Genomic DNA, 26,033 nt, shown 5'->3' with positions numbered 1-26,033 from the left:
CCCTAAAACACAAGAGCCCCGCACACCGAAACCCTAAAACACAAGAGCCCCGCACACCGAAACCCTAAAACACAAGAGCCCCGCACACCGAAACCCTAAAACACAAGAGCCCCGCACACCGAAACCCTAAAACACAAGAGCCCCGCACACCGAAACCCACAGTTATACTTTATTGCATGCGCACTCACATTTTATTGTGGGCAGTTTGAAATTGTTGTGATGCAGCATAAATAGAGTTATTGCAAAATACCTTTCTGTTTTGATGGTCACATATAATTAACAAAATGTGCACAGAATAGAAATTAAATTATATACATATATGTTGCTTAAATGAACAAAATTAACTGAGAAGTGAGCTTGGCATTTTAAAAGTTTTTTTAGTTCTTGCTTCTTGCAAATCAATATTTCATACTTAAATTACATGATTTTAATGAATAAATGATGATAAATATCAATTTTAAGAATTAAAAAGATTCAAAATAATAAAACAACTTATGACAGGTATCTAAAAGTTAGATCACTAAAAGACAAGCGACGATCCCTCACATATCTAGTCTCATACTCGTTTCCATGTCCTAATTCCTTAGACATTGGGCAAGGATCTAGGGTATGCTCTGTACTTGTTGTCAGACCATTCAGTTAAAAAACAGTTCTTGTCTTTCACATATTTTTACTCTAACCAGAAAATGTTTTTCAGTTAATTAAGTAATTCCATGGACTGTTTTCCTTATTTCTTGCGAATCAGTTTTCATATACATATCCTCATCAGTTTCATCATACGTTTCATTAGCATATGAGCTGTCTCGCGAGGAATCCTCAGCTGCAGTCTCATCATTCCCTTGATAGTGCTTCTATCACCAGCGGGTTCAGGAATGAATCTGTAACCATACTTTTCAAGAAAACTTATTGTAAGAAAGGTTATATGTGTCACTATCAAAATGACCAAACTAACGCGGAAACCCATTTTGAATCTTGGGCTATACTTTGTATGCCACTGCAATGGTACGCTGTGTAGCAAATGATTCATCAAAGCTAGGGTTATATCTTTTTCTTAGCATTATCACTGAAAAGATTCCTAGTCCAAGAAAAAGATGTTGATAACCCAAATGGAAAGGCATTATTAAGAATGCAGCAAGCATCAACTTTTTAGGCGCATCCTAATCAATTAAAACAAAAATTGCAAAATATGTAAGACAACGAAATTATAAACCCAGAACTTTCCATAAACTACACCATGTTGGGTATGACGGATGTAAATAATGCAGCCAGCCCCCCATTTGCGGCAGCATAATTAGTTGGAGCCGATTTGTCATACAATTCTGGAACTTTGCTCTTGATATATAGCTGTAAACCAGCAGCATACCAGTACTGGTGATGTGCCACCAATAACAATATTAACAAAGAAGAGGTCTTTCAAAACTTGTTTATCCAACCTTTTAGGAGTTGCAACTCTGCTGTTAGTCCTTTTTCTTGCAAAAACCAAATCAACTTCCATTAAAAATCCCATTCTTTTTATAGTTCCTGGAGTGTGCTGGAAAAAGTAGAAGGCCATAGAGAACGACTCCGATAGTTATATCCCTGTAAATAATAGACTACAACACCATCCAGGCCTACGTTAGACATCATCTAAATTCTTACTACAAGCAGTTTGCAACAATCCACTAGTTGCGGTTCCTAAACTTGCAACTGCATTAATTAAGCCAGACCTTCTCACATATTCTTCTTTTGTATACCAGGTGGATAATTACTAACTTCCTGGAAAAGATATTGCCTGAGCAAACCCAATGATGAATATTAAAACATAAAGCTGCTGCTGACAACTCACTAGCAGATGTGCAAATTCCCCAAAGTAGTTGACAAAGAATAATAAGGTACCGAGACAAAGCCTGCTTTTGAATTAATAAAATTATTGGTAGTTGAAAAATTGCATAAGCAATATTATAAGACATCGAGAAGAGATTCAATTTATCGCTAAATAATCTAAGGTCCTCTCTCATTCCGGAAACATAAACGTTAAAAATATTCAGTTGATCTAAGTACTTTGGGTAGAAAGCGGGACCAAGGAAAAGAACAACAGCCGCATCGACTTTCATAAGATTTTTTCTTCCATACGCAGAGTAATGGGAAAGATACCAATGAAAGATATCAAGAAAATTAAAGACTTTCACCTTATTACGAGGAGGATGCATAAGTTTTCTGTTTCTATCAATATTTGTATTGATATAATCGTCCCTCAACTCTTCACGTTTTGCACACTCTAAAGTAATCCCAAATAAGATACCATGCAGATTTAAACCTCATTACTACTGCGATGTTCTAATAAATATTCTTGATGAGACAGCTTCCTTGCTGAAGATAGTATTTATAGTTAAATTTAAACCTAATACCTGGCATCGTTAATACAACTTTTGTTATTAAACAAAGCCACATTTCAGCAAACAATAATGACAAATCTAAAGTTCTAGTGAACCTAAGAGAAAAAAACATTTGATAGATGGCATTCGTGAAAGAGGCTTTATTTCTCAACTTGTTACTATTTAATACTACAAAGCAACATTAGAATTGTCACTTTGTGGTTCTTTTTATATGATTACTAGCTACTTTCTTCACAGTATTGAGCACTAGTTAAGCGTACTTGAAAGGACAACAGTATACTCACAATGAATAGCCCCGTTTTCCTTTTAGATTTTGCTAAAGCATGGAATAAAGTTTGATCGAAGAAGTTTCAATATCTCGAAACTAGGTTTCAAGCTATTCCTGATAATTAATAATTTAATTGTGGTGTTATTGAGTATTCAAATGTTGGAATCATCTCTTTCAAGGTCATAATACAACAATTGTATTCGTTAATATTGCCTGATGGTCTGCTTCTCCAAGTGTTATATTTCCTGTCAAATGATCAAGGTTTCAAAGTCCGAATTGAGGTTTTGATCATATTTAATACCCAAAACAACCATTTCTTAATTTGTGTGGTTCTTGCGTTGAATGCAAGACATTTGGCCAATTTATAATAGCATACGAAAGTATACATAAAACTACCCTATTTCTGGATTTTTCAATTTGAATGTTAGATAGTATCATTTTTGTTCTGCGGTTAATTCACATTTAATTCCAAACATAAATACCTCGTTCTTTCAAAACCTTCTCCTTTGAAAATTACATTCCTAAAAAACTAAGTTCAAAATGAAAAAAATCATATCTAAGGCTGGTTAGCATATTCAAGCAATCAACTTACCAATTTAATGATATATTGTGCTAAGACAAAATAAAATAGCAGGTCCTTCCCTTTGGACAGTTAATTGAGAACTACTTCTCAAAATGCCATACGCAAAAGAGAACAATAACAGATTGAATCCGATTTAGACAGGTGCAACGTTACCTGGAAAGCATATCTCAACTAGTAACCTCATCACGTGACAATATTTGATAAATCTTGGTCGTGCGCTAAAATTTCCAGAGAAGTATGGCTCAAATAGATGGCCTTCTAGAAGGTTTACGTCAACGTTCGCCCAGTTAATAGGAATTGTTGTGCACTGGAATCTTTGAACAGGACCTGTAATTCTAAAAAGACATTAAGGACCTTCAAAGGTCATACAATAACCACTTTCCACACTAATAACCTAACTTCAACCTCCACATTGCAATATGAAAAACTGAATGGTGCAATAGCTCAGCTTTAAGGTTTGATCTAAGGACCTAATACCTGTGTAGCCTACTTTTTCAGCTAGCTTAATGAAGTAAATACTGATGGCACAACACTAAAATTCTGAAGTACTTATATCAGACGATAGGATCGTGGATTTGGCACACTTCATCTGAAAAATTTACAAAAAAGTGCTACTGGCTATTATTACAGATGCCATTTGATAAGATATCAGACCAACTAAAGCTGAACACGTTCACGATGAGCTTCCATCAAATGTATTACTCCATAAGGTGTGGAAAATTACTCAAACTAAAGATACTTGTTAGTAACATGGTCTCATTAAGCTAATTGTAAAAGGTGAGAAAGAAAGCATCATATAGGTGTTAGTTGATTTCAATTTGTGCTAGACATAAAACAAGCACAATCATGACGATAACGCATGATAAATTTTAATCCTAATTTCCTTCTGACCTCAAAAGTATTGTTATAATAGTCACATACATTATTTGTATTAGTTTTTAAAGAATAAGTGTTGAATGAATTGAAATAGGCCTGAAAATTTTTCTCTCAAAAGTCCTTTTATTCGTTTGATTTTGTGTTCCGGGTAACAAAAGGGCGTAACTAAGAGTACGACAAACAAATATGCGACCTTTAGGACTTACATGACTTAAGTCACTAGATCTTCAATAAGAAAATGCATTTCCTTTGGAGAATAATTGAAGCTTTGAAAAGTTAATAAATGTAGTTACTTTAGCAATCATCGTGTTAAAGTACAGTGATGTTCAAAGTACATGGCCAGTTATAATGTACCCGAGTATCAGAGAAGAGGCTATTGCTTACTTCATATTAGTAAAACCTTCCTAGCAAGCACAGAAATCCCATCCTTTCTCTTCACATATAGTACACCAATCCACAAATATAGTACCATTCATATTCCGTCTCCACAATTCCCGTGTTATTTCACGAGCTGTCTCAACGTTATAAAGTGCACAAGACCTTAATAACCTATTGAACCCTTGCTCTATTCTGCTTCTATCATAGGCTGTCTGAGCAACCATTCCACACGTTAATAATGGAATAAGCATAGAAACAAGCATCTTTGATTCCATCAAACTTTCAATTAAATTTAATAACTCTCCAGCAAGATCTTGGACCTCAGTGGCATTAGGGTGTACTTCCTTAAGGAACAAATAGCAATATATCTGACATACTATTTGATAAGTTTTGAAAGTGTCAACTTGTAAATTGAATTCCCTTTCATCATCGAATAGTAGATCCAATTGTGCTTTACAAGGTTGTTCTGCAGTGACTTTCTTCATCATATCTGAGAATAAAGACAGTGTAGAGTGGTTATAATCTTGAAGTTCTTGTTGGTAAGTCTCTTTCAAACTCTCAGCAATGCTGGTTTTAGATGATTCGTTATAATTCCGTTCTAATACTTTCCTTCTTTCACGAACAGCGACTTTGGCATTGACAATCTCTCCCAATCTTAAATATATCGGTTGAAATACACCTTGTACTGGGTCAACACCATATTTCAGAAAGTTAACACCTTCAAAAACTTCCCTGTACACTTCTATTGGATAGGTAGTCCCATTCAACAACACATTACTTGACGTTATATCAGTATATTGGAAAAGAGACATCAAGAAAACAATATCATTTGAATATTGATAATCCTCACATACCTTTTTAAGTCCTCCACAATGATCCACAAAATCCTTATACCTTAAAAAGACAATCTTCCATGCTAAGCAATCTCCCGCACAAACATATAACCCATATAGTACAGTATAAAATAACAATACCCAAAACCTGTATACCCTTGACTTCCCTACTTTTGGAATATAATTATTGTTAAATAAAACAATAGCTTTCTTATAATAGATTTGAACGTATGGATCATTTAGTGAACCTCTCAAATACATTCCACCCCAAGCAGCAACCAAATTACAGATTGCTTCGTCATAACGACAGAACTTCAAGTGAGATTTAACAAAGTAATTAGAACTCTCTCCGCTAACAGCAACAACTCTTGTCACCTTATATCTATAAAAGTTCAAAAAGAGTTCACCTCGACTGTCAAGAAATGAGTGTGGGTTAGGCAAATAAGGATGAACTGGTATAGTTGATTGGATACTGAATACATCGTCTAATGCTGATTCAGTTATAATACTTCTTGAATTAACAGTATCAGAAACATTCTTTTCGATATCACTTCCATAGCCATTTGATATTGATGCTGGGGAACTAATATGAAAAGCCAGTTGAAATCCAGAATTAGATTCAAAGACGTCTGGCAGTTTAAATAAGCTCGAAATGTCTGGGAGTCTATTTGGTGTTGGTTCTCGCAGATCATTCACTACAGGAAGTGATAAAAGCGGTGTTTCAGTATTTGGAATTGGTGCCAGTTCTAAAGTTGGGAAAGGGGATAACAAGTCGGGAATAACATCACAAAATCCCGGTGCTCCTAAGGAGAAGGCATTCAAATTATGTTCATAAACAAAAGGAGTAGTATCATTTGAACCACCATATTCTTCTGTTCCAATGGCTCTTGATCCCGCAAGAGTCAATGGTTTGTTCAAGGGTTGAAAAGCATAAGGGTATATCAATGGATCATCTGGTTGTACTACAGTAGCGTTTTCATTTTCATTTTCAGTCTTAATCGTGATACTTTGATCCACAACTACTGGTGGCTTAGGATCAACGCTCCACCCACAAGCTTCTTTCCGTCGTAAACAAGGGCCACAAACAGGATGTACATGATCACATCGTTTCTTACGACGACGACAAGCATTACAACCTTTTCGAGATCTTGATTTGGTTCCTACAAAGCTATCAGCTTTAACTTTTCGTTGTTTGAACCCTTCTTGGTCACCTTCTTTCTGGGGTTGAACTTGAATGCCGTGACTGATTGTTTTCCTCCGAAGTTTCTTCAAGGAGCCAGCCTCTAATAGAGAAAACATTCATTCAAGTAGTAAGCCACGCCTCACGACACCACAACACAATCCAGAGAGGGAGGGCGAGTTGTATAGTTAGGAGTAGTGCAACCTTTTGATTCGCTGCAGTCATTGTTGATGTTAGTCACATCTAAATCACATCATAATGGTAATAACACGACAATATCACGTGACCATAGAAATAGAATGGCTAGTGGACATTATTTACTTTGTTGACTTAGGTGTAATATGCTAGCAATAGCGTATATTAGAATGAAACCAAAAATACTCATGAACGCACTGAAGTAGTCATTTCATCATAGGGTAATTACGGATCAAAAAATGAATGCTTATTTGATAAGAACATAATCAGCTTTCCATGTCGGCGTAATCACCAACGTGTACTGCGTTTATAGTTACCAAAAGGAGATAGATATGAATCGATCCAATCAATATTACACAATCAGCTTGATCAAGCTCTGGGATTTGATATAGTCATAAATCGGCCCAATCACAACGGTTTGGCCCCTGTATAAACGTCACGCGTGGTATTAGCAGAAACTAGGAACAATGCTCTTGAACATTATCTTATTCTTTGCATACAATAACGACATATACAACTAACCTAATCAATGGAAATACCCTTTAGGGAAGAAGTTTCCCTTGGAGTGTATACCTCAAAACGTTGAGGTCAAATGAGGCTATACCGAGGAAGGAGAGCTAAATCACCCTCGGAATTATCCCCGGATTATGTCAGAACCACCACTTGGATAGTCCTATATACTTACCCCATTTTTACAAAATAAATTTAGGCGAGTGTTTTATAGATTACATATATACATAGATCTTTTGATACTCACAGAGTACCTGAAGCACTGGCCTTTTAGAAGTATATATTTGATTTCTTTCATTTGTTCGTTGTCTTAAACCATGACGTCTTTCTAAAGCTGCCGGGTGTCATGGTTATTTTCTTGGTGACATTTTTTCACAGTAACTGTACGCCAAGACCAACCAACTATTCCAAAGGTACTTTTAACTATTAAGCGGCATCAACCCCATTAAATGTTAGTGTCTGATTTCTCGAACCTGCTCTACTTTTTTCTTAGCTTCAATATAGGATGCAGACACTGAATGGACTACAATTGCTTGGAATGTGATATCGATAAGCTCCCCACAAAATTTCAGAAGAGATAAGGATTATCGTTACACTCATTGCAGTATACTATGTAAATGTAGAAGTATAAATACATCTTCAATGCTCCGTAAATCTGTAGCCATAAACTGCAAGAAACAGCCTTTGTCCAAACTATATTCTACCTTTCAATAACCGGATTCAACATGTCAACATCTTTTGAGGAGGGTACTGCCACCTTGTCTCCAGCAGACATGAGCTACATCTTGTTCTGTTCCTTTGCAGTGTTCTTGATTACTCCAGCAATTGCTATGTTTTATGGTGGTGCGTTGAAAAGAAGTTCAATGGTGCAATTAATGTTGCAATCGTATTTGGTTACAGCATCGGTTGCTGTCTTGTGGTATCTATTTGGATTCTCTATCTCCACGTCTCCAACTTCTACCAACAGTATGATAGGAAACATGAAGATGGCAGCCTTGCGTTCAAAGGAAGAGTTCCCCTTATACGAAGAAGGAAGTCTCCCCACAATTGTTATCTTTTGTTTTAACGTCTTCTTCCCAATTGCTACCGTACAGATTTTTGTTGGTTCTATCGGCGAAAGAGGCAGATTGCTTCCTTCAATTATTGTTGGATTACTTTTTGTAATTGCCGTCTATTGTCCAATGGCTTATTCTGTTTGGGGTCCAACTGGTTGGTTATTGGAACTTGGTGCTTTAGATTTTGCTGGTGGTGGTCCAGTTCATATATCTTCTGGGGTTGCCTCAATGTGCTACTCTTGGTATTTAGGACCAAGAGGTGGTAAGTTAGGTCAAAGAACTGGTACAATTCCCAAATACAGAGGCCACTCTCAAATGACTACTTTTCTTGGGGTTACCTTGATTTGGGGTGCTTGGTTCTGTTTCAACTCTGGAACCTTGTTGGCTGTTAACCCTAGAACGGGATACATTTTTGCAAATACCTTTTTGGCTGGTTGCTTTGCAATGCTTGCATATGTCGCTACGGATAAAATCCTTACTGGAAAATATTCTGTCCAAGCTGCATGTGAAGGCGTCATTGTTGGTTTAGTTAACATTACCCCATCTTGTGGTTTCTACTATCCCTGGGCTACTGCTGTTACATCAATTTTAACTGCCACCTTCTGCCGTTTGTTAGAGCCGGTGAATGAGTGGACAGGCATTGACGACTACTCCAAGTCTGGTGTTGTTCATGGTATTGGTGGTATATTTGGAGGTATTTTCACAGGTATATTTGCTTCTAAACATATTGCTTCAACTGATGGTTATACAGAAATTGATGGTGGATGGATAGATGGTCACTGGATTCAATTGGGGTATGAGTTGGCTGCCATCGTCACCATGGTGGCTTGGACTGCTGTATTCACTTTGATCATCCTTTACGTTGTTGATCATATTCCAGGTTTGCGTATTAGAGCAACTCCAGAGGAGGAAGAAATGGGTATGGATTTGTACGAGATGGCTGAAACTCTTGATGAGTTTGGTAACGACTATGACGAATTTTTCAAGGCTTATATAAAATATAAGTCAATGAAGGAAACTTACGAAGTTGTTCAGGGAGTTGAAGTTACTAGTGAGTCCTCCCCTGTTGAAATTGGCGAGAAGACTATGACTCAAGTCTAATACTATGGGATGGTATAACGACAATTGAAATTTTTTTTGTCTCATATGCACTGGTTCATACCAATATAAACGAAGATAGGAGCCAGAACATCGATTTCAGCCTTAATGGGTATGTATTCTAATATATTTTTTAATTCTTTTGCTGCTAATAAAGCAATTTCACACCAGTATCAGTGATTTTTAGTAAAATCATAGGGAGCCTATTCATTAGTTCCGTAGTATTGTTAACCAAAGTATATTCATGCCTAGACAGGAAATGTTTGCTATTAAAGTATTATCATACTACACATATTAAAAACTATGATCCCAATTCTGTTAATGGATAGTGTCGGTTTGAAACGTTAACGTGCAAACACCCCTAACCCGTTGTTTCTCGGTCATTAACCTCGTACTATGTTGCTAATATTCAGTCGGCAGATTCCAGCAGAAATGACTAAAAACTGTTTTGCAGCCTTTTACAGTGTTCTTCTCTGACTCGCTCCACCATGGCTTGATTAAGGTAATTAATATGGTGCAGATTATATATGATTATAAACGACGACTAACATTAACAAGTTATTAAGCCCTGATTTTCTTTCTGAAATTCATACTGAACACTTGCGCCAACTCTTTCTTTATACTTGCTTCAGCTCGTCAATTCAAGGTATTCTACTTTAATAGCTACAATAACCATTAAGTCATTACTTAGTGCTTCAACTCTACAAACATGGACAGTAAAATGTGTTATCACGTCAATGAAACTTAAAGTTTCTTTATTGTGAAAGGAAATACTAAAGTTCAATACACTCGTGCTTGCTGTCTCACAATAGAAAACAAATCCGAGGGTGCGGAAGTTGTTATCTCTAGCACCCTCGGTATATAAAATCTTTTTTGTGTTACAACAATCCTGATAAGCGAACACTTCAACTAAATTGGTATAATAAATATCTTTTTTCTCATACATAATTAATTAAGAATAAAGAGATACACGAGTCTTTATGTAGTTCTAGTCCATACAGAGTAACGATCCGTTTAGTCTATAGAATTGCTTTTAAGTTTAAGTCCAAAGCGATAAGACATATAAGACATATAATTTGCGGCTGCAATTTTTTACTTCTTTTGTCCAAGTGATCCTTCTTATCAGTTCCATGAAATATCTGACACAAAACCGTAATTGCAACCATTAAATATCATACCCTTTACAAGGCTTTGTAGTGATGATGTGGGAAAGCCAAGAAATTTATTTTAGGTTTGTGATCTTACCATCTATTAACTAATGGTACTTGTTATCTTTCCGCCTTTTACTAGTGATGGCTTAATGGATTGAAAAAAAGCCGGTCGGGTTAAAGGAATTAAATGCATCCTCTCGATATGCTTATTTAAGTATCAAAGATTCCCGACAAGAAAAAGAAGTTATCCAAGATAATTTTAAGTCAGGACAAGAAAAAAACTTAAACCAATCTAAGAATCATGTCTTCGCCTCATATGATGTCGGCCTATTTGACTGCCAAGAGAGCAGACACAGAATTTGCAACTCAGACAGCAAGTTTGGTTCCAGCAGACATGGGATATGTGCTATTTTCAGCATTTGCCGTGTTTTTGATTACCCCCGGAATTGCCCTATTCTATGGTGGTGTATTGAAGAGAAAGAATATGGTACAATTGATGTTCCAATCTTATATGACAACTTGTGTAATCGGAATGATCTGGTTCCTAATCGGGTACTCGCTTGCAGGATCTCCAACTTCAACTTCAAAATTAATTGGCAACTTGAAAATGGCTGCGTTGCACGACACAGAAGCCTATCCTGTCGTAGCAGGTGGTACTATTCCTTCAATTGTCAACTATTGTTTTAACGTCTTTTTTCCAATTGCTACAGTACAAATCTTCATCGGAGCCATTGGTGAAAGAGGTAAACTTGTACCCTCTTTAGTTATTGGTTCTATCTGGGTTATAGTTGTCTACTGTCCATTAGCGTATTGGGTTTGGGGTGCAAATGGTTGGTTGTTAAACTTAGGTGCCTTGGATTTTGCTGGAGGTGGTCCAGTTCATATTGCATCTGGTGTAGCATCGTTTGCTTACTCATGGTACATTGGCCCAAGAGGTCAACCTGGTAAAAGAACAGGATCTATTCCTCAATATAGAGGTCATAGTCAGGTTTCTATGTTCATTGGTGTCACTTTGATTTGGGCTGCTTGGTTATGTTTTAACTCCGGTACAATGTTGTCAGTTAACATTAGAACCGGCTATATCTTTGCTAATACCATTCTTGCATCTTGTTTTGCATCATTTTTCTATGTGGTTACGGATAAATTATTAACCGGTAAGTTTTCCGTTGAAGCTGCTTGTGAGGGAGTAATTGTAGGTTTAGTTAACATCACACCATCTTGTGGATTTTATTGGCCATGGGCAGCTGCATTCACATCTGCATTGAACGCCATTATCTGTCGTTTATTGGATCCCATCAACAAATGGACTGGAGTCGACGATTACTCTAAATCCGGGGTAGTCCATGGGATCGGGGGAATTCTCGGTGGAATTTTCACCGGAATTTTTGCTAATAAGACCGTCGCTGGTTACGATGGTGTAACGGAGATTCTTGGTGGTTGGGTAGATCATCATTACAAACAATTAGGTTATGAATTGGCTGCAATTGCTGCTATAGTTTCATGGACTACAGTGTTCTCCTTGATAATTTACTTTATTGTTGATCACATTCCGGGAATGAAATTGAGAGCTACTCCCGAAGAAGAAGAATTGGGTATGGATTTGGCTGAGATGGCTGAAACTCTTGATGAGTTCGGCAATGACTATGAGGAATTCTTCAAGATGTACCTTAAGTATAAGCAGCAATCAAGTTCTGAATCTTCTGTCATTGAAGTTCTCAATGGAATTGAAGTGGTGCAACAAGGTGGTAGAAGTGTGGAGAAGATGGACGTTTAAACGATCGAATATTGTTCTTGCTAACAACTTATTGAAATCTTACCTTTGTATTTATATGTCTTTCGTACTAATGAATTTCTTATTAGTAATGTCTCCTTCGTTCTATAATCATCTATTGTTAATTGGCTGCATTTCTATTGATTCTACTGGGTGGTGAACTTGGCCCAATTCTTGTTGATCCAACATATTATCAAAGAACGATGTTCTCAACTCGCTCCACCTCGTCAGATAAGTAGATAACGTCACCAATAAAATGGTACTAAGGACTTGTAAACACCACCATAACGTAGATGTAGGGAATTTGCCAGTGTATAACCACACCACAATCAAATTAATCACATGAACAGTAATGGCAAAGTCCCATGCCAATTTGGACCTTCCCACTATGATAGTAACAAAGAACACACAGAGAAGGGAGTCAAACAACCACATCAAAAACATGATAACCCCCATAGCGTTATCCAGGGATACGATTTCCCACAGGAAGATCCAATTTATCTGGAAATCGTAACCGTTTAAGGTCGACACCAAGTAGAAAATCACTACTGCTGTAAGATAGTAGAAACATTGCAAAACTATGATTTGAAGAGATAGTTTCAACGGGTTATTTACATCCGTAGCATCTCCTGTATTGAAGATCAGTCCAAGCCCTCGTACCATTGTTGCAATGCCACAGCTTATTATGGAGAGTGTTGTACTATGTTGTAGTATGTAGTGTATTATATTACACTGTGTGTTGTTAATTAAGTGATGCTTTTGATGCGGCAGTTTTCAATTGATTACGTAATAATATAACAAAGAAAGCCATTAACCATATTTCATTTGCTTACTTAATAATACGACATAATGAACCCTTTATCTATATTACACTATATTCTTATGCCCTTTTCTTCCCCTTCGACTTTTGCTTCTTCTTAGGAACAGACTTCTTCACCTGGTTATCCATTCGATCCTGTTTTGTCTTCTTATAAGATCTGGAGCCATCTTCTTTCTTGGATTCAATAGCTTTTCTTTTCTTTGAATTCACTTTCTTACCATGTTTAGTCAACTGTTGCATTGCATCTGTTTGATGTTGTTTCTTTTCCTTTTCTGTTTCAAACCAAGTTCTCTTTGGACGAGCTTTGATTTCCTTTTCATGTTTCAAAAGATTAGATGCTTTGGTTAATTCCATTTCTGCTTGTAAAATTTCTTTAGCTTGTTGTTCTTCCTCCAAGACTTCAGTAATAACTTCTTGTTTGGCTTCCACAAGTTTACTCAACTTTTCAACTTGATCCCATTCAACATTACGTGATACCACTTTACCTTCTTTACCATTAGATTCCTCTAACGCCTTCAATGCACTCTTAACAATGGCTCTATCTTGACTGGACTCTCCAACAAATGTAATGGAAACACCATCTCTGCCCGCTCTTGCAGTTCTACCAACTCTGTGTAAATAAATATCATAAGACTTGGGCATATCGTAGTTAAGCACCAATTCAATCTTAGGGATATCTAACCCTCTAGCGGCTAAATCAGTACAAATTAATACGGGAACCGTCAAGTTCTTAAAGTCTGTAACACTGGAGAGACGTTGTTCTTGAGTTAAGGATCCATGCAATTCAGCAACCTTCATCCCCAATAAACCTAAGATAATCCGAAGTCTATGAGCAGATTCCTTTCTAGCCACAAATACAATGGTTCTTCTTTCTTGATTAGGATCCAATTGTTTCAACAATTGGAAAAGTAAAGCTGGTTTCAAAGTATCTCTCTTCCTAATACGAACAAACTCCTGAATCAACTTGGTAGCAGCGGTCTTAGGTGGATCAATCATGATCCTTATAGGTCTTTGTAATGATAATTGAATCAAATCTTGGATCTTGGTGTTCATAGTAGCAGAGAACAAAAGAGTCTGTCTCTTATGCTTTGGAATCAACGACAATATCTCAGTCAATTCAACTTGGAAACCTTCATCTAACATCCGATCAGCTTCATCAATGACTAACACTTCTAAAGAATCAATGGAAAATGAGGGAGAGTTTCTTATATGATCAATAAGTCTACCAGGAGTTGCAACAACTATATCTGGTCTTGTCTTTAATTGTTGTTCTTGTTGTCTCAAGTTCAATCCACCAACAGCCAACCCAAAGCTCAAGTTATTGACGTAATGGGCAATCTTTTTACCGACATCACACACTTGAATGGCCAACTCTCTCGTGGGCGCCAATATCACAACCCGAGTAGACGATATCTTAGCGGGCTTATATAATAATCTCTCAATAATTGGAAGCAAATAGGCAGCTGTCTTACCAGAACCTGTTACTGCACCAGCAACAACGTCTTTACCCAATAAGGCAATAGGAATGACTGCTGATTGAATAGGAGATGGTCTGGTATAACCTAATTGACCTAACCCTTTCAAAACTGGACGTGATAATTGTAATGTTTGAAATGTGGTGTGAACCTGAGAAGTGGCTGATTGAGATTCTTCTTCATCAGCATAGAATTCTTTGATGGCTTCTTCAGAATCTTCTTCGTCTTCGCTATCGGTGTTAGGATGTTCTTCATCCATATCTGCTTCTACCAGGGATTCTTCACCATCATCTTCTTCATCATCTTCGTCCTTTTCTTCAACTTCCTTTGTTCCCATTCCAAATCCATCCATCGCAAGGTCATCATCTTCGTCATCGTCTTCGTCCTCCTCAGATGGTTCTTCCTCACTTGCAGACTCGTCATTATCGTCACCGGTAGCCACTAAATTGGTCAAACCACCTTTTCTTCTTAAGATTCCATCTAAATCCACATCCTTCTTAGCAGATGCGTCGTCTAACTTGAAATCCCAACCAGTAAAGTCACCACTGGTGGTGATGTCGTCCAACGCAAAGTGGAAATCGGGATTTAAATCTTCATCTACTTCAGGAGCATCATCATTGTCTTTCTTTCCGCCTTTCTTTTTACTTGATTTCTTCTCTTCTTCTTGTTCAATTTCACTCTCTGATTCTTCATACGCAACTTCTTCATCATCACTATCAATGGTTAAAATGAAGTCGTCATTATTGTTTGTAGCTTTTGAACCACTTTTATCTCCGGCGACACTGTCCTTCTTCTTTACCATCTCGCTCTCTGTTGCCTTCCAATACTGTTCTTCCACATGGTGTTCCAAGTGGCTTGATGTAACTAATTTTTTTTCGAGTCTAGCACCGCGATGAGCATCGCGCGCGCACAAAGGAAAAAAATACACAAAATCAGAAGTAGTATAACCCCAATACAGATTAAAATATACCAATTACATATACACAATATTATCATCCCATTAACTATAATAAAAGTCCTCCGAAATTCTTTCCAACTCATCTAATTCATACAAGTCATCATCATCTTCATTGAGAAGTTGTTCGCCGTTTTCAATATCCTCTAGTTCTGCCATACAATGTTCTATCAAAACAGGCTTTTCCAAGTTTAACAATTGAGTGTTGGTTCTAATGGTGGAAAGAGTGGTCAATTGAGCTTCTGTGTCCCTTGATAATTGACCTTCCATAGTCATGGCTTTCAACATCTTCAAGCCATCCAACCAAACATATTTTTTCACTTCGGTGTCGGTGTAAAATGTAAGTAACAGCTTACCGGTTGAGCTAACTAAGGAAATCTTCTCATATGAAATTGAACCCTTAACTGTAATCAACCGATCTGGTTTTTTGTCATCTTCATCTTGAGATCCAGAGCCAACTGTCTTTGACTTGAAGTCTGCTATATCAGCAACTCGTATAGATTGTTGTTCCATGACTTCGTATGATGGAGTTGCAGTTGACTTCTCGGTGTATTCCTTATAATAAATAGACTGTCTGTTAGGAGAAAGCATCACAAAGTAGTACTTGTATTTGGAAGTAGATCCATTGGAGTTCAACCCAGCAGCAGCATGTACCATGCTACTCTTGGAGTCTGTTGCAAGCAACTCACCATGATGTTCTGTGAAAACCCATGAACCTTTCAACAATTGAATTAATCTTTGTTCAGCAACAAAATTGAAGGTTTCAGTATTCAAATCTCTATTAAATTCAACCAATCTTGGAGCCCATAAATCATGTCTAGTTTTTCTTATTCTTTGCACTTGATATTGTCTCAATTCGTCTGAAGTTTGATTTGTTATGGAGTCTAAGATCTCCTCAAGATCTACCTTGACCACATCACCCAAAGCAGCAGCTTCTGTACTTAACTTTTCTTCCAATAACTCTATTATGGCCTCCATTAAGTCTATAATCTTATCAACATCAGTCTCATTTTCCAACAAAGCCCCTGAATCCTGCCAGAAAATCAAACAGAGGTTCATAGAGAAATAGATAAACACTTCCCAACATAACACACGAGAACAAATGTTTGGATATGAATAATTGTTTTCGAAAACCTTCAACCACAAGTAAGTGACTTTTTCTATCAAAGCATAGATGGGGAATGTTCGACTATGATCGCTGATCATCAATTCTTCATGGAAACGTTTTTTAAATGTCATATTGGGATCCTTAAGGAAGATTTTCAAATCCATAGCCAACAAAACAGACAAGTTTTCGACTACAAATTGTCTTGGATCTTCCGTAAATCCAGCCTTGACATACTCTTCAGTTGAGGCAGGAGTAGCAAACTCATTCAAGGAAACTTCTAAGAATATGAACAAATTATTTAACATAATTTGATGAGGAACTAACGACAAATCAAATGAGATTGTATTTAACCATTCATTAAGTTCATAGTATGAAGATTTCAAGTTGCCCACAACATCAGATATGGATTTATCATTAGCAGCAACTCCGCCATTAGCCGAGTCTTCATTGTCCAGTAATAAACTATCAACTGTCGAGAAAAAGGTCACATGCTTCAATCTTCCTGCTAAGGTGATGATACCATGGTAGTTGAACAAAAGGGCTTTGTTGATCAAATCACTGACCAATTTAATGGAGTTGTAGACGATCTTGGAATCTTGTAGATATAATTTTTCAGTCATAATATCAATGATATCAAGAAACTCAAGTAAAGTCTCATACAAGGGTAAGTATTTGGTTATCGAGTCCTCCTTAGTGATGAAGATAGAACCGGAGATCAACATCACAGATATCTTTAGAATCGCCTTATAAGTCTCCGTCGACATATTAGCAGATACTATGGAGTACAATGTTTGGAACAAGGTATGGTCCAAGACTTGTGAAAATTCATCGGACACTGCATCTGTTCCATTGACACAGTCCAACAACTTCGCTAACACAACTATAGAATTCACCTTCTCCTGTTTATCTTTGCCCAATATGTTTGCTCTCAAGATGAGAGCCCAATGAATGGCCGTTGAAGTGTCGAGCTTTGTTTTCGACTTACTCCCTACCGCGTATTAGTTAGTAAATTTGAAACAACCTTTTGAATCGGTCGACGTAAATTTTAGTACGTACTTTTGCTCAACAACTCATTGAGTTGGTGGTTGATGGTTCTAGATGTTTCCGACATGGTGAATAGAAAAAGAAGCCGGTAATATTATTTTGTCACCAAGTAATATGGTGTAATTTTTCAATAGCCCGTTGTAGGTATTGACGATACTCGATTGGGATGTCGATTAAATAATTTTTCACGATACGACTCGACTTAGATAAATCGTATGGGCCGATCTTTATGGGGGGTAACGTGGCAGATGTTGTCTGAATAACGTTCAACGACTTTAGATTAATATATATATATATATATTACGTTACATCTACATATTAGTATATTATGGTACAAGTACAAGTACATTTATATAATATCTTATGTCGATCTTGTATGTACTACTTAATGATGCTACAATGATAGTGAAATTAGACCAAACCAAACGCACCCTGAAACCCTTAAAAGATCCCAATGCGCCACATATCTTGTTGTTCAGTTGAGTAATAAATGTAATAATTCATTGTAAAAGGTCTGTCTCTGTCTGCCTCGCACGCCGCCCAGAGGGAGTTCAATATCGTTGCAAGGTGTTACAGAAACTCTGTTCCTCTACAAAAGTCAACTGACTCAGTCAACTATTTGATGAAGGTCTACATACACTCCCAACAAGCAAGCAATCTTAGGTAATTCCAATGGTTGTAAGTAAACAATTGGCATTCTTTTGCATATCAGGGGCCGCACCGTACAGAAGCATAAAGCGATCTTATATCCACTCTGTTGGTGGAGACAACACAAAGGTGCACTTGATCGCATCAGAAATGTAGCCACTCATAATGCATCGAAATGGAATACTGTATTTCATGATATGTGGTGGAGCTTATACCAGATAGAAATCCATGTAGTTGTTAAATTGCGATGAGCGGAGAAATGGGTACAGTGGAGTGGAGTAATGAGTACTGTATATCAGAGTATAAGAGATTAGTGCAGTTTATCAGGGTACACTAGCAGAACACACTAGTACTTATTTATGGCAGAATACGGTATAACTAGTTTAGTGTGGAGCGCACCTGTAAAGCACAGTACAATATAAACTGGCACTTATCGCCACAGCACAATCTGTCATGTTATTGTGGAGTAACGTATAATTGAGTATTCTAGACTCTTGTCACGTGAACCACCTATAATAAAGGCTATTTACCTAGTTTAGAACAATTGATAAAGCACTGTTATATACCTTGCCAGGTTGTGCATCACACTATTCCTGAACTAACGCATGCAGGTGATTATTATTGGCCAGTAGCCAATCGTTGAATTATAGCAATGGCGATGCGTTCCTTCAACAACGTAATGGAGCAAATAATAATACAAGTGAACAATAAGCTGTAATAGGACAGAAGATCACTGGACGTACAACTTGAACGGTAGTCTTGGAAGAGACAAGTGTACTCTTAGTAGAGACTCAGATCAGGTCTATTTAATTGCTACGTATTTATACCTAGTACGAGTAGAGGCCCCGCTCGTAGTACCCCGATGGACCGATAACTAAGCTGGGGGGTGTACTATTTATTGTATTTCATTAACCTTTCTAAAAATTAGACTTTCCTTTTTGTACTATCTATTCAAGACACCCGAACACCACCACAACCACCACAACCGTCCAAACCCAACCAATCCAAAAATTAGTGGGAGAATCAAAGAAAACATCTTCAATTTAACCCCATCATTTTATTATCTAAACAAAACCAATTCGTATTACTCCCGAGTCAACTCAGCACCAATTGGACATTGAATTGAGGAGCTCTTCATTTGCCATTGTGCCATAACATCAGTCTATCCCACATAGTAAGATGAGCTTCTTTAAAAGGGAGAAGTCTCGGAGTAACTTGAGACAAGCATTAGGGTTGTCCATGAGCTCGGCGCCGGCTGCTGGACAGTTAGCGATCACAAACTCACCTGACCCTAATGAAAGACATATTGGTGATGTTTCTCCCACAACATATACTCCTCCAATTGTGACCAGTAATGATAATGATACTCAGCATAACAATGATACTCAACCTGGTCACCACCCTTCAATGAAATCTAATTTATCTTCACAGCTCACTTCTAGTCGGAGTAACTCGACTCTTTCTCCCACTGTCTCTGCAAATTCATTCGATAAATCCGACCATCTTCTGAGCTCAGTGACTCGTCTGACCTCAAGGAAACAGGGATCAAGAAGCAAAGAAGCCATTCACTTCAACTCAAGTTATGACGATAACTCAGAAAAACTCCCTGCTTCAACCCCCACTTCGTTCAGATCAGGTTCAGGGTCGGCCGGAGCTTCTTTAAGTGATCATGAAAGCCATCATTCCAATACTCAACCAGGTACTTCCCCTGTCCCAATTTCAATTTCACCTTCGGCTTCTCCTACCCCCGGATCCTCAACTCGTAAGAGTTTGGACAATAGTCATTTACCTCATTCATTGCATTTCACCGCCTTAGACCGTCATCTTGGAACCACCCAATCCTCTGTATCGTCATATGGTTCTGCAACTACTCCGCCCGAGTGTTCTTCTCAACTATCAGCTAGTAACTTGAGTACCGACTCAGCTCCTCAAGTCAGAAGTCATAGTACAACCCTTCCAGCTACTCAGCACCTGCTTACTGCTGCAAGTAGCAGTAATATTCATCAGCCACATCACCATTCAATATCCGGTTTACCATCTACCAGTGGCGGAGGAGGAGGAAAAGGAGGAAAAGGAGGAAAAGGAGGAGGAGGAGGAAAAGGAAGAGGAGAAGGAGGAGGACTAACCTGTAAAATGCTGCTGTCTAAGTCAACAATACCAGCACATGCCTTCTCATCAAGTTTACGTTCGGATGCAGAATATAGTCCTAGATCTTCTGTTATATCATTGGACCGTTTGAACAATGGCTCAGGCCACAACGTTTTAAAAGATAATTATAAGGGATTTCATGCCAACAGAAGACCGACTGGAATTGATAACGTCCCTCCATTGACCAGTCCAATTACTCCAAAATTCAAAAAAAGAAGTGGATTCTTAGGTAAACTTATTGCTAACAGGAAGGATTCTAATTCATTAGCTCATAATAATAATGTTGATGAAAGTGGGGAATTACCTAACCCTCAGAATTCAAGAGCTAATTCTGTTTTCAGTAGTGGTCACAGGTCCTCAGTGGGACAAGATTACACTAGGAAATCATCCAATGCATCAACATCAAGTGCCCACTCAAAATTCAGATTACCCTCGCTAGCTTTTGAGCATTTATCCCATCACCATGGTAGTAATGCACCTTGGAACTTGGAAAATTCAGCCCATATGACCCCTTCAGGTCAAGCTACGTTACATACACCAGGTTCGAGAGCTGTTTCTGACGCAAATCCAAGTTCAAGTACTGCTTCCTTCTTTAATTTAGATGCTACCTTGAACTTAAATGATTTGTCGGGGATTGTAAAGACAAAGAAGGATTCAGAAGGGAACGTGGCTAACCCGAGTGACGCTCCAAGCGAAGTGGTTTCAATTGATTTACAATCAACTCAAGATACTAATGCTGCTGCTATTCGTAGGGCCTCTTCCACTCCAGGTATAGCTTTGAACTCAGACATTACATCATCGCAAGCTGGAGGAGGCCTCCCCAATCCTCATGAACACCAGAAATCCATTTGGATGGCTCCAGACTCATGGGACGTCAAGGGAAATGACTTAATAAGCTCAGATTTACCCGAAACAGGTTCCGACTCTGATAATGATGAAGATTTTACGGAAAAACCATCAAAGGAAGAGTCAAAAGTCACCACTCGAAGTGAACAGGTAATGGTAACAAAGCCAACAGAAAATGAAAGAATTCCATTAGGATCACCTTTAAGCTCTACCTTAGAGGTAAATAAGAAGTCGCTTTTGCCTGTTTTATACGGTTCAAAGACTCTGCAACAAGTAGTCATTCCTGAAGCAAAAAAGAAAAACCATATCATACGGATATTCAGAGAAGATAACACTTTTACGACAATATTATGTTCTTTGGAAATTACTGCAATAGAATTACTTCCTATTGTTCAAAAGAAGTTCTTTCTTGAAAACATTAGGAACTATCAAATCACTGCCTATATTGGAAACTGCGTTAAGGTGCTTGAACCCTTTGAAAAGCCTCTCAAAATCCAGATGGGACTTTTGATATTAAGTGGATATCTGGACAAAGACAACTTAAACTTGATTGGACGACAAGATTTATCTTTCTTGTGTAAGTTTGTTCTTGAAAACGTCTCCCTACGGAATTTGACTCGTGATGAAGAAACGTTGTTGTCCAAAGATTATGTGAATGTGAATATTTCAGGTTTAAACTTGAAGAATATTCCAATTGTTTTCCATCAACATACCTATGAAATTGAAAAGTTGAATGTTGGTGATAACCCAGGTGTCTATGTACCGTTGGATTTTATTCAATCGTCTACAAATTTAACTTCAATCATTTTTTCATGCAATGGCTGCTCCAAGTTCCCTATGAACTTTTTAGAAGCAAGGAGGTTAACTTACCTTGATTTGGAGAAGAATTTCCTTGATGAAATCCCATCAAAGATATCTCATTTGGAGAACTTGACCCATTTAAAGTTAAATTCCAACCAATTATCAACTTTGCCTAAATCATTTGGGAAATTGAAGAACTTGGTTAGTTTGAACATATCTTCAAACTCGTTAACTCATTATCCAGAGGCTATTAGTGATTTGGTGAATTTGGTTGAATTAGATTTATCATATAACGACTTGCACTCACTTCCAGAATCAGTTGGTAATTTAACCAAACTTTCAAAGTTAAACCTTTGTTCCAACAAGTTGAATAAGGTTCTTCCTATTCATATTGGTCAATTGGTATCGTTAAAGAGATTGGATATCCGTTACAACTATATCACCAATATGGATGTCTTGGGGTGCTTGCCTAACTTAGAGGTTTTATATGCTTCTAAGAACAATCTTTCTGCATTTGTTGATAAAATGGAACGATTAAAATTGTTACACTTTGATAAAAACCCAATTACCTTATTGGAATTTGAAAATAAGCTTCCAAACTTGACTGTTTTGAATCTTTCTAGAGCAAAAATCACCAGTATACCATCTGAATTTATTTCTAATATTCCTTATGTTGAAAGGTTAGTTTTAGATAAGAATCACTTGGTCAATTTGCCCAATGAAATTGGATCATTAAAGAAATTGACCTCACTTTCTGTATACGGAAACAACTTGCAAGTGTTGCCCAATACTTTAAGCGAATTATCAAACTTACAATATTTGGATTTGCATTCCAATAATTTGCAAATGTTACCTGATGATATTTGGAGTATGAAGTCGTTGACCTTCTTGAACATATCCTCCAATATCTTAACTACCTTTCCAAACCCTCCTATTGAAGTTGTCAAGTCAATTACTTCTGGTGGAGTGTTTAGAGACATGGACAAGACCCCATCCCCCGCAAATGACCTGACTCCAGACCAATCAAGAAGACCTTCAAGTCAAACTCCACTTGACGACCAAGTATCTCCGAAGACTATGGTTGCGAACAACATCCTCCTGCTAGCAGGCTCTTCTGAAGATGACATAAAGTCTGACAGTAGGAAGAGCTTGGGACATAGCTTACAGTTTTTAATAATGTCTGACAACAGATTGACAAATGATGTTTTTGAATCTGTTCTGTTCTTGAGTCAATTAATGTCGTTAAATTTGTCCTATAATGAGCTTCTGGAGATCCCACCAGGTACACTTGGTAGATTATCAAATATAACCGACATTTATTTATCTGGTAATGACATCACTGCCTTACCAGATGACATTGAGAACTTGAAGCAATTAAAACTTTTGTTCATCAACAATAACAAGTTGGTTTCGTTACCTGCAGAATTAAGTAAGCTTCTTTTATTACAGCACTTGGATGTGGGTTCCAATTTGTTGAGATACAACATTGCCAATTGGCCATATGATTGGAATTGGCATTGGAATAAGAATTTACGGTTTTTGAACTTTGCCGGCAACAAGAGATTTGAAATCAAACAGAGTCATGTCAAGAATCCAGAAACAGGTGAATACTTTGACAGTTTGCTTGTGTTGAAGAACTTGAAGGTATTGAATTTAATTGATGTTACTTTGACCACTCCAGCAGTTCCTGATCAAAACATTGACATGCGTATCAGAACAACGGCCTCTGAACTAGATAATGTTGGCTATGGTGTTGCCGACACGATGGGGCTTCGGGATGTGGTATCCACTCGTGATATCTTCATTCAGAAATATAGAGGTAACGAAGATGAAGTCTTATTCTGTTCATTTGATGGTAAGCTAGGTCATTCCAGCCATGGTCATCGGATCAGCGACGTGGCAAAGAAATTGTTGGTGGCTAAGTTCACAGAGGAATTGAATGGTTTATCTGGCAAGGACACAGTTGAAGATGCCATTAGAAGAGCATTTTTAAGTTTGAACAGAGAAATCAACGGTATTTTGGCTGCTAAGAAGTATGGTCATTTTGTTGCAACACCTGAAATGAGTAAAAGTATGGTCGACTTGAATCTTAACGATGATGCCTTGTCAGGTTGTGCCATTGCCTTCATCTATATCAAAGACAAGAATCTTTATTCTGCCAATATTGGTGATTTGGAAGCAGTGTTATCTCGAGGTAACGGTACTCATGTTATGTTGACGACAAAACACGACCCTACAACTAGAACAGAATTTGAAAGAATAAGAGCAGCTGGTGGATACGTTTCTGGTGATGGAACTTTAGATGGAGAGCTACTGATTTCTCGTGGTGTTGGTTTCTTCAAACACCTACCACACACTCATTGTGGGCCTGATATCGAGCATGTTACTTTGAACACTGCGGATGATGTATTGGTGATTGCAACGCATGTCTTATGGGATTACATATCGTATGACATAGCTGTGGATATTCTTAGACAAGAGAAAGATAATCCTACGTTAGCAGCAGAGAAGTTGAGAGACTTTGCTATAAGTTATGGTGCTACTGACAAGATTTGTGTTAACGTGATTACATTTGGTCAAAAGTTGAAGAAGAGTAGTGGGTTATACAACAACTTGGTAAGAGATCTTGATAGCTATGGATACAAGAAGAAGAGAGAAAAGTCACAGTTTGGAGATTCGGAATTAAGAAGATTGGAAGAGGAGATTTCTCCACCAGTTGGAGAATTGGCATTGGTGTTTACTGATATCAAGAATTCAACATTATTATGGGATGCTTATCCCGTAGCTATGAGATCTGCCATCAAGACTCATAATCAGATCATGCGTCGTCAACTTAGAATCATTGGTGGGTACGAAGTGAAGACCGAAGGTGATGCCTTTATGGTTTCATTCCCCACTCCAACAGCTGCACTTTTATGGTGTTTCACTGTCCAACAACAGTTGCTTACAGCTGATTGGCCGTCTGAGATTTTAGATTCTGATCATTGTTGCCCTATTGCAGACCCCAAGGGAGAGATTATTTTCCGGGGTTTATCCGTTAGAATGGGTATTCATTGGGGACTGCCAGTATGTGAGACTGATATGGTTACTGGGAGAATGGATTATTTTGGACCCATGGTGAATCGTTCCGCACGTATTCAAGGTGTTGCTGATGGAGGACAAATTGCCATAAGTGCTGATTTCTACAGCGAAATGCATACGTTGTATGAGATCCATAGAAGAGTGCTTGTTGGAGAGTCTACACTTGAACAAGAGTATGGAGACAACATAGTTGCTGGAGAGATTATTGAGAAGGAAATTGAATCCATTGAAGAGTCCAAGATCTCCTATGTTGATATTGGGGATAAAAAGTTGAAGGGACTTGAGGCACCTGAGCCTATAACGTTAGCATATCCCAAGAAGTTGGAGTATCGGTACGAACTGTTCAAGAAGGAACTTGACAATAGTGATGAAGACGTTTCAGTGATAAGATATGTGGGATCGCTTCCAGTTGAAGCCATATTTCAACTTCGAACTCTTTCTATGCGTTTGGAAAATGTGTGTGGGTTTTTAAGTGGATCAAAGACCAAGGAGGACTCATTTGCCATGAACTCATCAAAGATTATTGGAAGTAAGATGGAAGGTTCCCTAAGAGAAAAGGATATGATTTCACTTTTAAGCCACGTGGTGACGAGAATTGAGCATTGTGTTCAAGACATTCAACTTCGGGTCGAGATGAATAAATTCAATGGAGGTGATGGATCTCTTTATTCAAATGCAATTAGACCAATGTCTTCAATTATGGAAGAGTTTTCTAAATTGGTACAGGCGTATCAAGAGTTGAAGTCGAAAGCAACATAAGCTGGACTCTACAGACTACATTATTATTATTTAGTTATACTAGGATGCATTCTATATACGATCTGCAATAAGTAT

The 26,033-nt window shown here is 37.7% G+C and overlaps 6 protein-coding genes across 6 annotated transcripts; 3 read left to right on the top strand and 3 right to left on the bottom strand.

Annotated features, from left to right (window-relative positions):
* Positions 1 to 4,506: 4,506 nt before the first annotated feature.
* KQ657_003149 (Zn(II)2Cys6 transcription factor) lies at positions 4,507 to 6,612 on the bottom strand (the record flags this gene model as incomplete). The annotated part of the gene is made up of 1 exon (XM_043193884.1): positions 4,507 to 6,612. One exon carries the CDS (start codon positions 6,610 to 6,612, stop codon positions 4,507 to 4,509), a length of 2,106 nt encoding a protein of 701 aa, XP_043047025.1.
* Positions 6,613 to 7,923: 1,311 nt separating this feature from the next.
* KQ657_003148 (uncharacterized protein) lies at positions 7,924 to 9,354 on the top strand (the record flags this gene model as incomplete). Its single annotated transcript, XM_043193883.1, has 1 exon — positions 7,924 to 9,354. One exon carries the CDS (start codon positions 7,924 to 7,926, stop codon positions 9,352 to 9,354), a length of 1,431 nt encoding a protein of 476 aa, XP_043047024.1.
* A 1,449-nt stretch (positions 9,355 to 10,803) lies between these two features.
* KQ657_003147 (uncharacterized protein) lies at positions 10,804 to 12,276 on the top strand (the record flags this gene model as incomplete). Its single annotated transcript, XM_043193882.1, has 1 exon — positions 10,804 to 12,276. One exon carries the CDS (start codon positions 10,804 to 10,806, stop codon positions 12,274 to 12,276), a length of 1,473 nt encoding a protein of 490 aa, XP_043047023.1.
* Positions 12,277 to 13,153: 877 nt separating this feature from the next.
* DRS1 (putative ATP-dependent RNA helicase) lies at positions 13,154 to 15,370 on the bottom strand (the record flags this gene model as incomplete). The annotated part of the gene is made up of 1 exon (XM_043193881.1): positions 13,154 to 15,370. One exon carries the CDS (start codon positions 15,368 to 15,370, stop codon positions 13,154 to 13,156), a length of 2,217 nt encoding a protein of 738 aa, XP_043047022.1.
* A 198-nt stretch (positions 15,371 to 15,568) lies between these two features.
* Positions 15,569 to 17,705, bottom strand: LMO1 (Lmo1p; the record flags this gene model as incomplete). Its single annotated transcript, XM_043193880.1, has 2 exons — positions 15,569 to 17,619; positions 17,702 to 17,705. The coding sequence occupies 2 exons, from the start codon at positions 17,703 to 17,705 to the stop codon at positions 15,569 to 15,571; spliced, it is 2,055 nt and encodes a 684-aa protein (XP_043047021.1).
* Positions 17,706 to 19,502: 1,797 nt separating this feature from the next.
* Positions 19,503 to 25,958, top strand: CYR1 (adenylate cyclase; the record flags this gene model as incomplete). The annotated part of the gene is made up of 1 exon (XM_043193879.1): positions 19,503 to 25,958. The coding sequence occupies one exon, from the start codon at positions 19,503 to 19,505 to the stop codon at positions 25,956 to 25,958; it is 6,456 nt and encodes a 2,151-aa protein (XP_043047020.1).
* Positions 25,959 to 26,033: the final 75 nt, after the last annotated feature.

This window comes from Scheffersomyces spartinae, assembly GCF_019049425.1.
Source record: "Scheffersomyces spartinae strain ARV_011 chromosome Unknown scaffold_29, whole genome shotgun sequence".
Classification (NCBI taxonomy): domain Eukaryota; kingdom Fungi; phylum Ascomycota; class Pichiomycetes; order Serinales; family Debaryomycetaceae; genus Lizanozyma; species Lizanozyma spartinae.
Note: the sequence above shows the minus strand (reverse complement) of the source record. Positions and strands in the feature narration are given on the sequence as shown.